General features: G+C 46.1%; 1 protein-coding gene across 1 annotated transcript in view; it reads left to right on the forward strand.

The window, feature by feature from the left end:
• Positions 1 to 16,799, forward strand: part of KIAA1549 (KIAA1549 ortholog) — a 112,003-nt gene that overhangs the window by 63,565 nt on the left and 31,639 nt on the right. Inside the window, exons 9-12 of the mRNA XM_087820993.1 lie at positions 3,808 to 3,985; positions 7,899 to 8,083; positions 14,723 to 14,919; positions 16,392 to 16,480. Coding sequence (XP_087677119.1) covers positions 3,808 to 3,985; positions 7,899 to 8,083; positions 14,723 to 14,919; positions 16,392 to 16,480 — 649 coding nt within the window. The remainder of the gene's footprint in view (positions 1 to 3,807; positions 3,986 to 7,898; positions 8,084 to 14,722; positions 14,920 to 16,391; positions 16,481 to 16,799) is intronic.

Here is a 16,799-nt window from a genome sequence, read left to right on the forward strand (position 1 = left end):
AGAGAGAGAAACATCAATGATGAGAGAGTCATTGATTGGCTGCCTTCTGCATGCCCCCCTCTGGGGATCGAGCCCACAACCCAGGCATGTGCCCCGAGTGGGAATCGAACTGTGATCTCCTGGATCCTAGGTCGATGCTCAATCATTGAGCCACGCCAGCCAGACTATAACATTTTCTTTATTCACCCATATATAGACACTTATATTGTTTCCATGTCTTGGCTATTGTTAACAATTCTTCAGTGAACATGGGGTGCAGATATCTCTTTGAGGTAATGAGTTCTTTTCCTTTGGATATTTAACCAGAAGTGTAATTGTTGGGTTATATGTGGTAGTTCTATTTTTAAATTTCAGAGGAACTTCCATATTATTTTCCATAATGGCTGTACCAATTTGCATTCCCACCAACAGTGCACAAGGGTTCCCTTTTTTCCACACCCCACCAACACTTATCTCTTGTTTTTTGATATTAGCTATTCTAATATGAGGTGATATCTCATTCAGGTATGAGGTGATATCTCATTGTGGTTTTGATTTGCATTTCCCTGATGATTAAGATGTTGAACACCTTTTCATATGCCCGCTGTCATTTGTATGTCTTCTTTAGAAAAATGTCTATTTAAAAATAGATGTATTTTTTTTGCTCTTGAGATATATGAGTTCCTTTTATATTTTGGATATGAAACCTTTACAGATGTTTGATTTGCAAATATTTTCTCTCATTCCATAGGTTGCCTTTTTATTTTTGTTGATTGTTTCTTTTGCCATGCAGAAACGTTTTAGTTTGATGTAGTTCCACTTGTTTATTTTTGCTTTTGTTGCAAGTGCTTTGGGCCTCATGTCCAAAAGATCTTTGCCAAGAGCAATGTTAAGGAGTTTTCCCCCCTATACTTTCTTCTAGGAATTTTATGGTTTCAAGCCTTATATTTAAGTCTTTCCATTTAGAACTAATTTTGTGAGTGGTGTAAGATAGTCCAGTTTTATTGTTTTGCATGTGAATATTCAGTTTTCCCAACATCATTAATCAAAGAGACTGTCTTTTCTCCATTGAGTGTTCTTGGCTCCTTTGTCAGCAGGATCTTTTGTGGTTCCATATAAACTTTTGGGTTGTTTTCTCTATTTCTGTAAAAAAATGCCATTGGAATTTTGATAGGGATTGCATTGAGTCTGCAGGTGGCTTTGGGTGATACAGACATTTTAACAATATTAATTCTTCCAATCTGTGAACATGGGATATCTTCCCATTTATTTGCGTCTTCTTTAATCACCAATGTCTTACAATTTTTCACTTCCTTGGTTAAATTTATTCCGAAGTATTTTATTGTTTTTGATGCTATTGTGAACAGCACTGTTTTTAAAATTTCTTTTTCAGATAGTTCATTGTTAGTTTATCGAAGTACAACTGATTCCATTGTGCTGATTTTGTATTCTGCAAAGTTACTAATTCATTTATGAGTTGTAATAGTTTTTGGTAGAGCCTTTAGGTTTTTAAAAATATATAAGATTGTATCATCTGCAAGCAGAGACAGTTTTATTTCTTCCTTTCTGATTTGGATGACTTGTATTTCTTTTTCTTGCCTGATTGCTATGGCCAGGACTTCTAGTACTGTGTTGAATAGGAGTGGTGAGAGTCAGCACCCTTGCCTTCCTTGTTCCTGATCTTAGAGGAAAAGCTTTCAACCTTTTGTTATTGAGCATGATGTTAGCTGTGGGTTTGTCATATATGTCTTTTACTATGTTGAGGTTTGGTTCTTCTATATTCAGTTTGTTGAGAGTTTTTATCATGAATGAATGTTAAATTTTGCCAAATGCTTTTTCTGTTTCTATTGAATGGTCTTATGATTTTTATCTTTCAATTATTAATGTGATGTATCACATTTATTGATTTGCAAATGTTGACCCATCCTTGAATCTTAGGGATGAATCTTACTTAATCATGGTGTATGATGCTTTTATTGTGCTGTTGAATTTGGTTTGCTAGTATTTTATTGAGACATTTTTGCATCTATGTTCATCAGAGATATTGATCTGTAATTTACTTCTCTTATAGTGTCCTTACCTGGCGTTGGTATCAGGATAATGTTGGTCTCATAAAATGAGTTTGGGAGCATTGCCTACTCATCAGTTGTTGGGAAAATTTTGAGAAGGATTGGCATTAACTCTTCTTTAAATGTCTGGTAGAATTTGTCAGTGAAACCATCTGGTCCTGGGCTTTTATTTATTGGAAATTTTTTGATTACTGATTCAATCTCCTTACTTGTTACTGGTCTGTTCAGATTTTCTGTTTCTTCATGATTCAGTTTTGGTAGGGTGTATAGTTTAGGAATTAATTCATTTCTTCTAGGTTGTCCAATTTGGTGTATAATTATTTATGGTAGTCTCTTTTTATCCTTTCTGCTTCTGTGGTATCTTTTGTAATTTCTCCTCTCTCATTTATAATTTTTGAGAACTCTCTTTTTCCTGGTTAGTGTAGCTAAAGGTTTGTTAATTTTGTTTATCTATTCAAAGAACCAACTCTTATTTTGTTAATCTCTTCTGTTGTTTTCCTGTTCTCTATTTGATTTATTTCTGCTGTAATCTTTATTATTTCCTTCTTTTTGCTAACTTTGGTCTCAGTTTTTTCTTCATTTTCTAGTTCTTTGAGGTGTAAATTAGATTATGTATTTGAGATCTTTCTTTTTTCTTGGTGTATACATTTATAATTATGAACTTCTTATAACTGTTTTTGCTGCTTCTCATAAGTTTTGGTATGTTGTGTTTCCATTTTCATTTGTTTTAAGATATTTTCTTATTTTTTCTTTGGATTTCTTCTTGGGTCCATTGGTTGTTTCAGGAGTGTGTTGTTAATTTCTGTGTACTTGTGAATTTTCCAGCTTTCCTCCTATTATTGATTCTAGTTTCATATCATTGTGGTTGGAAAAGACACTTGATAAAATTTCTGTCTTCTTGAATTTGTTGAGACTATTTTTGTGGCCTCAAATATGGTCTACCCTAGAAAATGCTATGTGTGCACTTGAGAAGAATGTGTATTCTGCCATTGGATGGAATGTTCTGCATATGTCTCTTAGGTTTATTTGGTCCGTAATGGTGTTCAGATCTGCTATTTCCTTATTGATCATTTCTCTGAATGATCTATCCATTATTGGGGATGCGGTATGAAAGAATTTGAGAGAGTCATTAGCCCAAGAGCAGTGGTTCTCAACCGGCAGTGATTTTTGCCCCCTAGGGCACATTTTGGCACTGTCTGGAGACATTCTGCTTGTCACAGCTGATGAGTAGAGGGAAGGGCTGCTTCTAAACATCTTACAGTGCTCAGTACAGGCCCCCACATCGAAGAATTCTCTGGACCAAAATGGCAATAGTACCAAGGTTGAGAAACCCCATCCCAGAAGAGCAGGGAGAAAATGCTAATAGATTCAAGAAGGGATTGGATAGACCAGGCGACCAGGGGTGTACCTCGCCTTTGCGGTTGATGTTATAACATCATGGAGCTTCTTGGGAGCAAGTCTAGACTCCTGGACTTGGCAGCCCTATGGTCTGTGTATCCTACTGGCCCTTTGCCTCAGAGAAGACTTTGAGCAAGATGAAGCTCCTTTGCTATTCTGCACAGAGGATCTTTTGTTTTAACTGCCTCCCTCTTTCCATCAAGAGAGCATCGGGGGCATTCTGGAACCCGGGATAGGGTAAGGAGCTGATCACGAGGACTGGAATATATAGTGATTAACACACTCACGGCTGAGTGCCCAGAGGAAGGGGCAGCTGGACACACGCGCTTCTAAAATGCTGATGGTTACCGTTATCTTCCAGGTGGTAAACGTGTCCAGGCTGGAGGGAGAGGACGATCCCGTGCAGCTCATCTACTTTGTGGAAGATCAACACGGAGAAAGACTCAGCGCAGTCAAGTCTTCAGATCTGATTAACAAGATAGACATCCAGAGAGCAGCCATTATCTTGGGTTACCGAATTCAGGGCGCCGTCGCCCAGCGTAAGTGCCTGAGGCTTGGTGCCCCCCGAGTAGCTGTCAGTGCTGTGCTGGGGTCAAAGGGCAGTCTTTTTCTGACAGTGAACTTGGAATTCACTTATTTATTTATATATTTTTTGGCTAATCCTTGCCCAAGGATATTTTTTCCACTGCTTTTTAGAGAGAGTAGAAAGGGAGGGAGGGGGAGAGAGAGAAAAAGAGAGAGAATCATCGACGTGAGAGAGACACACTGATCTATTGCCTCCCCTGTGTGCCCCGACTGGGGCTGTGGATCGAGCCTGCAACCTGGGTAGGTGCCCTTGACCAGAAATCGAACCCGTGACCCTTGGGTGCATGGGCCAGTGCTCTGACCATGGAGCACGCTGGCCAGTACTGAACTCTGAAGTCGAAGCATTCTTCTCGGGGTGTAACAGACGTATGTCTTACACCCATATTATTAAGTGGCACTTACATAAGAGGTTAGCTGTTAAAATTGATTTGAAAAGACCTTTCTTTCCACTGCTGGTAGTTGTAGCCTTCACTGCTGTTTTTCCTACCTAGTATTTTGTATTCATAGCGTTCGAGTGAGTTATAGTAGCTCAAGTTAACTTTAATCCCCCCCCCCCCCCACTCCTGTCCTATTTCTCTTTTTGAAAACTTGTCTTAGGTAAAATAACATGTTTTCTCTGTATTTATTCCAAAACCTTACATGTCATATTTTGAACGTTGGTGGGGACAGTGAGTCACGCAGGAAGCTGGGAGGTGCCCTCTGCATTTATTGGCTTCCTTCTGGGTCTTTTAACACAAAGAAGTCCTTGGTCCTTACCGTTTTCAATCCTGTTTCTCTCCCACCCTAGCCTCACACCACTCCGCAATTTAGAATGAGGTTATTTTGATATTTCTTTATTATTTTTGGAAGATAGTAGGCCCCTGTGCCCCTGGCAAGGGCTGCTCTCAGCGCCTTTTTTCCAACTAACCGATTTTGGATATTTAAAATTAAGAAAAAGAGTGGCATGGAAGGGTGGATTTCTCTAAATATACCTTTATGAATCAGACTGCTATTTTAATGTGACTGTTTTTCCTTTATGATCCTGAGAGCAGTCCTTGTAAAAGCTCAGGGATGCTCGCTCCCGACATAAAGGGTAAGTCAATGTTTAGAAGGAATTCAGCATCAGAGAACATTGGGAAACTCTGTAGAGTGAACACATAGGTGACAAAGGCCGTTTCAAAAAAAATGACAGCTTCAGAATTATCCTCGGCAGTGGGAGATTCTTCGTGAAATCTGCACTGGTCCCTGGACACTTACCAGGACGAGGGCCGATGGGCACACTCTCTCCATTTTATAGAAGGTGCTGGGCGACTTTCAGCAAACAGCCGTCGGTGGTGTGTGTGTGTTTGAGATATGATTGTATATTAGTGTGCTCTGTTCCAAAGCAGTGAGAAAAAATAAAGCACGTACTTAACATTTTTTTCACATATGACATTTCTGGTTGTCGGAGAGGTGCCCCACTCCAGATAAACACTTGACCTTTTAAAAAGATGAACTGCAGTAGGGTAGGGTATGGGCACCTTTCCAGCCCACTTCCATCTGCCCTTTGCGCCTCTCTTTCCTCCCTTTCGTGCTAAAAACCTCAGGGGTGACAGCCCTGGGATTGGAAGCCCCAGCCAACACCAGGGCAGCTGTGGGCCCCGTTTCGATCCACTGTGCCTCTCACAGGGTTTTACTAGCTTAGAATTAAGAAGAGCATCCAGCTGCCCTAGCCCCTCGGTGTGATTCTGTCCCTCCTTCTGTATTTTAGTTGTTTTCATGCAAAATGAGCTATCTTTAGGCCAAATTAAAAAATATAAACTTCGCCCTGGCCGGGATAGCTCAGTTGTTGAGAGCATCGTCCGGATACACCAAGGTTATAGTCTGAGCCCCAGTCAGGGCACAAACCAAAACCAACCGATGAGTGCACAAGTAAGTGGAACAACAAATTGACCTACCCCCCCGTTTCCCCCCTTCATCCCCTCTCTAAAATCAATACATAATTTTTTTAAAAAAAATTAAAATAATTAAAATAAATAAATAAAAGTATAACGTCCTATCACTCCGTCACCTTTCCCGTTTCCCGCCTAGTCTCTGCTCTGTGATTCGTGCATCCTGCATAGTGTGCGCTGTAGAGAGCTGGGTCCCCTCCCCTGTCACTCTCTCTGGAGCCTCAACCCAAACTAAAAGCAGCACCGAGAATCGTTTTCATCGTTACGTCTTTGAGCAGAAGCCTTTCGATCCCAGGGCACGTGTTGACCGTTATTGGATGCGAAAAGGGCATGAAGCGTGGTCCCCGAGATGTGTTTGAATAGGAGAGACTTAGAGCCATGACCATATTAAAGAGCAGGGTAGTTCGAGTACCCCAGTGTGGTACGTTTGTGTAGTAAAATGCATCTCAAAAGAAATCATAAGGTACCGCCCGCAAGACACACGCAGCCAGGACAAAAGACCAAAGAGAAACTGGTGGTGTCACAGGGAGGTTGTTGGGAGTCAGCCCTAACGGGTGAGGAGTTTGGGCAGAGAGGAGGGCGTTTTGGTTTTTGGAGCCTAGTGACTGGAGCCTGAGCTTTCAGAAGAGCTGAGCCCTCTGGGGCGGTGAGTAGGGAGTGCAGGGGGAGTGAAGGGCGAGGGCCGCTGCTGGGAGGCGGGGCTGGGGAAGGAGCTGGGGCAGGACACTGGCAGGACAGTGACTGAACCATAATTGTCCAAGGCCATGGGGGGGGGGGGGCGGCAGATTCCAAGTAAGTTTGATTCAATTTTACTTAACTATTATTATTTTTTTATTTTATATTTTATTTTATTAAAAAATATATATATATATTGATTTTAGAGAGAGGAAAGGAGAGGGGGAGAGATAGAAACATCAGTGATGAGAGAGTCATTGATCGGCTGCCTCCTTCACACCCCCGACTGGGGATCAAGCCCGCAACCCGGGCGTGTGCCCTGACTGGGAATCGAACCCCGATCACCTGGATCCCAGGTCGACGCTCAACGCCTGAGCCACGACCGGCCATGCTATTATTATTTTTTTAAAACAAGCTCTGGCCTGTTTTACTAAAGGACGGTTTTGCATGATTTACTTCTCACCAGTCTGTCCTGGCAGCTTCTGATGGTATCAGAGCCCCCTGGGTCGATGCTAGCCGGTGTGCCCACCTCGGTCCTCCGGCTGCTGCAGCGATGGGGCCCAGTGTTGGCCAGCATGGTGTAGTCTGTTCTCTCCGATTTCCTCCAGGCTGGGCAGGTGCTGGCGAGGGTGACCAGTTCGCTTTGCCTTGTCTGGTCATCTTCAGAGTCTGCTTGTTCCCACTTTTCAAAACGAGTTGGAGCCTCGAGTTGATCGACTCCAGTGACTCTCTGTCTTCTTTTTGGCCACCGTCTTCCTGCGTTGGGTATGGGATGACCCCCCAACCCACAGCAGCCACCAGGATCCCTGGGGAGCCAGAAAGGAAGTGATTTAATGTGATTTAAAAAGTCACAGCTGGGACCTTAAGTAAAGCCATTTCGATCAAAAGCCATGTTTCAAGGGTTTAGGGAGAGACTGGTGAGGAAATTAAGGCAGGGCTTGTAGACTACATTTAGGATTTCTCATTTTTGGTGAGAATTGAGGATGAGCTTGTAGAGTAAACAAAGGCAGGAGACCCGGAGTTCACGTAGCTTTGCCATTGAATTAGCCATGTGTAGACACATTCGGTCTGTCACCGTGATCCCCGATGTGTCGTTGATGTAACCTGTGTTGTGTTTGTTTACTTGGTGGCCTTTCCTGGCATCAGGAGATCACAGCCTCTAACCAGTTGTCTTGAGCTGCAGTGACAGGGACCTCCCCGGTTCCTCGTAGAAGAAGACACGTCACTGCCCAGAGGGGCTGTCCAGCAGAGGGGTTACTGAGAGACCCTTCCTTGTGCGCAGCCGTGGACAGGGTGAAGAGGCCGCCGCCCGAGTCCCAGAGCAGCAGCCTGTGGGTCGTCGTCGGCGTGGTCATTCCCGTGCTGGTGGTGATGGTGATTGTTGTCATCCTCTACTGGAAGCTCTGCCGCACAGACAAGCTGGACTTCCAGCCCGACACCGTGGCCAACATTCAGCAGCGGCAGAAGGTAAGGGGCAGGTCCCCGGCCGTGGCGTCCGAAGCCACACCCGGCAGGCAGGGTGGGGAGCTGGGGCTCTTGGCGCCGAGGGAGCTGGTAGGGGAATCTGGCGTTAAAGGGGGCGGCCCTTTGCCTTCCCCTTGCTTACTGAGACCCCAGTTCTGTAGTGTGAACTACACGCCAAGAAGATGAAGCTGTGTAGACGCTTAGCCATGCCTTGGAGAGCCTCTGAGTTCCACTGTGATTTCGTTTTTTGAGACCATCAGTTAGAAGATCACAGCTATTTTGGGTATGAATTCTGATCTCTCTTAACCCTGGATATCTTCAGAGAACGGGACCGAAGGGAGATTTTTCTCTGATCTGTGTGTCTGTCTCTTTCCTACGAAACTTCACTGGACGGCTCCTTTCTTTTCCACCCACCTATCGCAAGGCCACGTGTCCGCCTTGACCGAGGCCACTTAATCATCGGAGATGGTCCAACACACGCCATGAACATTTTCACTTAAAATATATGAATAGGGCTTAGTTTCCGATCTTTCCGCATACCTCCATTGGTGTGTGTGTGTGTCTATGGAGAGGAATTCCCTGTATTATTTATTATAATAAATACCCATAATGCATCAAGTGCAGTTTCCAGTTTGGGTTTCCTTAGACAAGAGCAAAGCAACCTGAGTGCCAGATTCTGTAGGTCTGTCTGTTAACCCTGCCCCAGCCCGCCCTGCTCCGCAGTCTTTGCTCGGTAACTCGCCTGCTCCCAATTTGACAGCAGTGTTTTAGCAGCTCCTCGCCCACGTCTTTCCAAAGCATTCAGTTTAGTTTTTATAGCGATAGCAATTCGCCTCTGCCATGTTTCAACAGTTCGTGCAGTATTTAATTGTCACATACAGGTTTCAGAGCAAGGATATCGATTCTCGGTCAATACCTAGCTCGCCTGGTGTGAGCCAAAACATGCCAGGCGCCAGCGAACTCGCTACCCGCCGACATTTAGCACAGCTTGAGATCGGCCGTGACTGAGGGAATGGAAAGCGGCCATGAGTCTGCTCTATTTGTTAATAGACCCTCTAGGGGGTCTCAAAAATTTAAAGGAGTCCCTCAGCTCTAAAAACTGGGTAAGAAAAAGCAGATAAGAAATAAAGAATAGCCTGACTCACCTTTGAATTTTACTCTGATCGGGTGGGTATAAAAATGTCTGTGCACTACAAACCTAGACCTGCTGAATAAAAAAATAAGTACTGTTTTTAAATTCATTTCACTTTTGTAAAAGTAAGTGGAGACTTCTTTTTTTCTTAAGGATTGAATAAGAAATGCAGAAATCTTGATTAAATTGCAAGCGTATGGTTATCAAGTAGAGTGGGAGCATTTTATACATCGATAATTATATTTGTGATGTGGCTTCATTTATTATTTACCTCGTCTGCCAAGGTTGTTTTGTTATTAGGCTAATGAAAGGCATGGAAAAAACTTGGAAAAAAAAAAGTGCTTGCTAAATGATTCAGAGTGTGAATTTCACCGTAACGAGATCAGCAGTAGGTCTGGAGATGTTTTCGTTCGGGTGCGAGAGCACAGTTTCAGACGGTTACGTACTTAGGTCTCGTGTGTCCCTCAGTTCCTAATGTAAACACTCATTGGGGAAGCCCATCCATTATCTGTTACTTCCAGAAGCTGTCAGAGGACAGCGTCCCTGGAGTTCAAAACAGGAGAGTCCCCAAGCTTTCTCCATCTCCTTCCGAAATAGTGTCCCATCCCAGACGTGGCTGTAAGTCAGACGGGCAGAGTTTCAAGCAGAGCCTCTGTCCTTTGGAGCCGCTCATACATTCTTACAGCAGATTTGCAGGAAAGGTCGTCTGCATGGAGCTTCCCTCGTGTTCAGGGGGCTCTGCCTCCCCGTTTCAGAAGCACGGGCTTTGTTTTGCTAGCGCAGGAGCCCACCGTGTAGATCTTGTCCAGTGTTTGCAATAAGAAAACGACAATCTCCACCTAGTTGAAAAACACATTTCTCCACTTCATAAGCGCTGCTTCTGAGATTACCTGGCAGTAGCCAAGGGCCTCTCGCCTGTTCCTTGGGGCAGATGGAAAGGGTGCTGTCTCCCCGGAGGAGTTCCCCTCCTTTTCGGGTGCCTTTCAGTTTTCTCTCTCTCTGTTCTGCTCACCCCGCCCCTGATGCTGCCTCCCTGCTACGCTCTGAAATCTTGTAGCAAATCCCAGAGCTACGAACATCTGGAAGCAATAAATCCGGTGACCAAAAATCCACACTCCCTTCCCCTGTAACGAGAAGGAAACCTCTTCAGATTGTCTGGGAGGAGATTAGTTCTGAAATATGATAAGAAGGAAAGGCCTTTCTGCCATATTCTGAAGCAGGCTCCTTTTTTATTTCTAATAATAAAGAAAAAAAAAACCGCTAACCCGTGTCTTTCTTTTTATCTGCATTCTCTTTCATCCGTAGCCCAAGAAGTCATCCCTTGTCACTGTTCCCAAAAAAACTGCAGCTTGCACCCTGCCTCGCCCCGCAGAGGTTCTATTTAAAGATACGAATGGCGTTGGCTACCTGCTGCTGGTCCCATGGAAACTTGTGTCTTCTGTTGGGGACAGTGCACACCTTGTTGTTGGTGCGGGACCGTAGATCCTGGCTGGGAGGTGATGTGGGGTGGCTGTGACCTGCTGTGCTAGGGACGGGAGAGCCTTGGAGTCCTGCATGCCGGGCTGTGGCGCCCGGGCGGACACGCACACATGGCAATAACGTCCCCTGGTTATTAAACATCACAGTGGTCCTGATGAGCTTCCGCAGGTCACAGCCACCAAACTGTAAACGCTTAAGCAATGGGGATCTCTTCGATCCCAGACACTGCTGGGATTTGCTCTGTGGTTTCTGTTGTCATCTTAGTGCTCCTTCCCGGGGTTCAGGCTCGCCGAGGGCTGGGGACCTCACCCTGTCTTGTTCCATCTGGGTCGCGTTAGGTTTATGGCTCACGTGTTTTAGAACTCATCGGGCATCTCTGCTGTTACTCGGCCGACCTGCTCTACCAGGCCTCCCTGACTTTTGGTGACATCCTGGTAGGGTACTGACCCTGGGGCCTGTCCCTTTTGTGATCTAGTAAAGAAAGAAGGAACAAAAGAGACGTCCTTCCTCAGAAGTAACTGGGTCCTAATGCGACGATTAAGGCTCTAAATTAATCACTGCTCTTTTATGAAATACTGATTCAGGTTTTTTCAATACAGCCAGAACTTAATGCTAGATTTTTTTTTAAAAAAAAGAAACTACAAAAAATGTACCAGAAAGCAGGGATGAAACAAAAGTAGCTGATTCCAGAAGTGAGGGGGGCAGTGATTTCTCTAATTTTTTCCTTCTGTGTGTAAATGTCTTTTGTTTTGTGCCTAAGCCCGGATTAGTTGCCAAATTTCTATTGTTGCAGGAGGTGGTGACTCACCCAGCCTGGGAGAAGTGTAAAGATCCAATGGGTATATATAGAGATGTTAGTTGGAATCAACAATAGCCAACAGCACTTCAAGGCTATGATGGATGTATCTTCCAATAAGTTTGATGCTTCCACTGACCTTTTTGAAATTCATTCCATCATCAGCCTTATTGAGGGTGTGCCATGTGTCACATGCTGTTGCTGAATTACAGACTTTCATGTCTGAATTTATATCTGTGGCTTCATCTGGTGCCTGAGAGCTCTTAGCTGACTGTGTGTGTTAACTGCTTAATGCTTATCAACCAAGAGCAATAACGATGCTGCTAGTCTCATTTATAAGGTACTTGGGCATTTGTGAAGCATTTGGACGTATACATGAATTTGGTTGTTACACGAGCCCCTCTGAGAGTTTGTCAGGGAAGGGCTTTCGTGCCTAGACGTGGGGTACACAGGCTGCCCCGTAGAGATGGTGTGGTTTGTATTTTCCCTTTGTTCAAGGGGAACTTTGGAGAACTTTGCTTACAGGAGGTCTCCAGTCTGTGGCTCCTCCTTCGGTTTTGACAAAGCAAATCACCTACCTTGCAAAAAAGAGTTTCCCAATCGCTAGAGGTATTTCCTTGCTTACTGGGAAATAGACCAAAAAGGTGTGTACCAGGATCGGTAAGGTGATGTTGATGGTGATGGTTAGATGACCCTTGATTATTGTAACTGTTACTCTTTCATTTAGAGGCACCTTGTTTGTGGAGCTAAAATGAGGTGCCGCTGGGGGGAAAGCGGCCGCGTGGGTGAGAGTGTCTCTCGGTTCTGTAAGTAGCTGATCACTTATGAAAGGAGGCTGGATAGGGGGACCAGCGTGGTGCCTGGGCCACTGGTGCTCTCAGGAAAATCACATTTAGGTGAGAGCATAGATGGAGGTTGTCCATCTGGAATTTGATTCCCTTAAGAGGGCTACCTGCCTCTAGGAAGGTGTGCACCCCACGGATTTGGGGGGGGCCCCATTGAAGGTCATTGAGGAAATCCATTTATTCTGGGTAGGTGGGTGGGTGGGGAGCCATGGAGCAGCAGGTTTGAGTTTATTGTTTTCGAAACAACATTCCTGAGCCGAGGGGTGTGTGCCAGTCACAAACTGCCTGTGTGTGGTGGAGTCGCCTGCTCTTGAAACACGATCTCATTAATTTAGGAAATGTAGGCAGGCCAGTCTTTGCCTTTTGTTTCCAAGCAACATCTTTGTAAACTATATTTACTGTAAGTTTTGTCTCCCTCTGCTGGCATAGTCACGATTGCAGGTTGCTCTCCTACCCCATCAATCCTGGCTGTTTAGTGCTAACAAGACGTTAGAGATCACACATCTAGGCCATTGGTGGTGTTACTCATCTGTGCCTAAACTTAGCATAAATGCGCCCAAACCTGTTGCTTCTACACATAGTTTCTTGTCTAAGCTAACTCCTCAGGTGGGTTTACCTGCGTCTGTTGACTGATAGGACTGTTTGTAGGTGTGGGACACAGCCTGGCCGGAGGGCTCGGGCTTGCAGTTTATTTTCCTACGCTCTGCAAGGGTTAAGGAAACTGTTAATTAAGGAAACTGTCAATCCCCAGTGGTGTCCCACCTTTACCGTCCACGTATCCGTATATTTTGAGCACCTCTCCTGTCTTAGTCCAGGCGGAGAAGCTGAGGCCCAGGCTCTGGTTGCAGGCTGGTGGGGTCTTGGTTGTGAATTTGGTCTTGGTACCTCGTGTCCCCAGGTGCCTCCTGCATCTGCCAGTGTGACAGAAGACCTCTTTCCCCTTTATCATTGTGCCCCGATTACTTCTGTCAGCCACTCCTTTCTAGAAATTCTTTATCCCCTTGCCTTCTGTTACATTGAATGGTCCAAATTCTTCCCTTTTTTTTAAGTCAGCGTCTATTTTGTTCCTGGCTTCCTTTTTTCTCTCTGAGTCCCCAAACTATTAGATGTCCTCCAACATTTTATTCATAGACTATTTTCATCTTTAAAAAAATGTCAACTCCCCCACATGTCGCCTTCTAGATAGATGCTCTCAAAGTCACATCTCAAGCCTGGAAGTCCCCCCAAGCTTTTGTTCTCCGAATCCAGCCACAGAGCTGCTTTCCTTTGGAGCTTTTTTTTTTTTTTTTTTTTTGCCATTTCAACCCAAGCATGTTTAAAGCACAACCTGTATTTTTATTTCCTCAAGTCATCGTTCCTTCATGGGTCACCTCTCTCCCTGAGTGTCACCTCCACTGCAGTCTTCCGTCCTGGTCGTCACTGGTTCTTTCTCTCCTTTGCCACTTGCATCTGTTCGGCTTCCAGGCCTTCCTGCCTGATCTCTAGCGAGGTTCATTCCTTCCTTTCCTTCTTTGCTAAGACTTTGGGCTCCGGCTCTCGTCATTCCATGCATCTGGTATTGTTGGGCCCTCTTCCTGGTCCCTTTGTGTCCTGCTTGGATTTTAGAAACTGCCTCTTTAGAGATATTTAGTGCTCTAGAAGCTGGCATTTGGAGTTGTCCCCCTGTAGGCCAGTCTTCTCTTACTCCCTATATTCCTACCCTTCTAGGGCAGCTAATGAGATCTCTTTCCAGCTGCTAGGGTTCTCTGGTCCCCAACACAACCCAGAACACACTCTGTGTTGCTACCTCTTTTTATGTCTTTTTAAAAAATATGTCTTTATTGATTTCAGAGAGAGGGAGGGAGAGGAATAGAGAGAGAAACATCAATGATAAGAGAGAGTCATCGATCGGCTGCCTCCTGCATGTCCCTCACTGGGGGTTGAGCCTGAAACCCCCAGCCATGTGCCCTGACCGGGAATCGAACCATGACCTCCTGGATCATAAGTCGATGCTCAACTGCTGAGCCACGCTGGCTGGGCGCTCTTTTTATTTCTAAGTTCTGTCTGTCCTCCAAGTCCTGCCACAAGTCCCCATTTCTCTCTGTGGAATATTGTGCCCGTGTCACTCTCTCTGGAATCGCAAAATGCTACTATGACAGTGGGCCAGGTATCGTCTTGTGATTTCTTTTGTATTATGGTCTAGCTATTTAATCCTTGTACCCTTCTTTAATTTTTGGCAAATACTTATTTTTTCTGTAAACTTGAGGTACAAATGGCACTCTGCACGCTCGAGTCGTTTTAGAGATGCTTGCGGTATTAGGTTGGTGGGATGGCAGGCACAACCTCGCCAGCCCGCACAGTCTCGTTTACAGTCGCCGGAGTTCAGGTGGCCCCTCGCCTGTGTGTTTCAGCTGCAGATCCCCAGCGTGAAGGGCTTCGATTTTGCCAAGCAGCACCTGGGCCAGCACAGTAAGGACGACATCCTGATCATCCACGAGCCGGCTCCACTGCCGGGACCTGTGAAGGACCACACCACGCCCTCGGAAAACGGAGACGTCCCGAGCCCCAAGGCCACAGTCCCCTCCAAGAACGTCCGTCACCGAGGAAGGTTCGTGCTGGGCTTTCTGCATCGTCCTCTGTCTCGGAGCATGTTTCCCTTTCAGTGTCCGAAGGGCTGACGGTGAGTGTTGCCCAGGTCTGCAGCCCAGGAGACTGGCCACAGCCTGCCGAAGCCAGCGAACCCAAGGGCTCTTGAGCCACTCGAACCGACTAGCAAAGGACGCTGTCCCTTTCTTTCCCCAAGGCACTTAAGAGTATGAATCACTGTCCATTGTGGTTTGGCGGTCCCCCTGTGATTAGGGATTGGCCAGCTCAAGAGTATATATTCTGGTGTGAGCATGCTTGGCCTCTGGAAATATCAGAAATAATGTCTTAAAGGCACATAGCACATGATACACACCCAGTACTGGCTTTGTTCTGGCCTGTTGTCCCTTCATTGCACCGTCCGCAGGTGACCTTCATCACATCTTTTTGTGACAAGGACCACAGCTCTGTTAGAGGAGATCAGGTTCAGAATCAGGCTTCGTCAAGGTGACTTTAGATCATTGCACAGTCTAGCTTTGGCTATTAAACCCTCAAGTTATCAGCCTTCCGTTGAGCTTCGATGCCCCGAATCCCGATTTTCCGCCGAAGGAAAAAGTGTGTGATCATACCAAGATTTGAAACGATGTTATAATTTCTGACATCAGAAAACCTACCCGGGGGTTCTGGCCTAGTTTTAAGAATTTAATGGATGCTAGAACGTGATCTTTACAAAAGAAACTGCATTATGGAGAGACATGTTATTTGCTTAATTATCTCGCAGGCTAAGCATAAATCGTTAAGGATTTGCGAGTACAATTTTGCAGTCTTTCTCCTTCCCTTGTAGTCTCATCCTAAACATGTAGTCACGACATCTCGATGGCCTGTGTGGTTAATGTAACGTCTCAGCCTCCCTCACGGGCACCAGAATATGCTGGCATGTCAGCCTGCTGTTTAAGCCAGGCAGCACCAAGAGAGGGGTGCCCACTGGGGAAGGATCTTTACTAGCCCGGTGCCCCCTGGCTCCCCACTGCCCTTGCTCTTTAGATACGGAATCAAATCTCAGTGGGGATGTAAGCGTAGGCTCCTTCCAAAGACCTGGAGCTCTGTGGGGTGAGTGCCGCACACCCCTGGCTTCCTAGAGATCCCGCAGACCCAGGTCACCCTGTGCCAGGCCCGAGCTCCAGATCTTCTGACCCGACCCATGCCAGACCCAGACTGCCCTGGTAGCTGAGGGACCGTCCCCTAATCCGGCCCCTAGTTGCCTAGCATTTGTTGAAATGCAGCCTGCTGGGCCCTGTCCTGTGTGGTTACACTGCCTGCAGGAGGTAACCAAGTGCTATGGATGTCCTTGAAGATGTCGCGGCATGAAATCATTTTTTGGATTGTCCCCGTTTCTACCAGTCTTGCCTGGAGGCCCGACTTCCACATCCAGATGAACGTGACCGTCCCCCCTTTTCTTTCCGTTTCCTAACCCTGACGTTTGTTCCGTGTCTGCAGAGTTTCGCCCTCGGATGCCGACTCCACCGTAAGCGAAGAGTCCAGCGAGAGGGAAGCGGGAGACAAGACGCCGGGCGCGGGGAATGACGGCAAGTCCCGCAGAGCCCCCCAGAGCCCCCCAGAGCCCCAGAGAATCCCACAGAGCCCCACAGCGCCCCACAGAGCCCCACAGAGTCCCCCAGAGCCCCACAGCGCCCCACAGAGTCCCCCAGAGCCCCACAGCGCCCCACAGAGTCCCCCAGAGCCCCACAGAGCCCACAGAGCGGCCTGTGACCCTCCTCGCTCTCCAGGCTCCAAGTGATAGTGATGAGGTCCCAGGAGGCGAGGGTTTTATTCTTCAAATGCTGGCCTTAGAAAGATAACCCGTGCAGTGGAGCCTTCATGGTCCGCGTGGCGAAGGCCTCGGCA

The sequence above is a fragment of the Miniopterus natalensis genome, chromosome 10, assembly GCF_054644295.1.
Source record: "Miniopterus natalensis isolate mMinNat1 chromosome 10, mMinNat1.hap1, whole genome shotgun sequence".
In the NCBI taxonomy this organism is placed as follows: Eukaryota; Metazoa; Chordata; class Mammalia; order Chiroptera; family Miniopteridae; genus Miniopterus; species Miniopterus natalensis.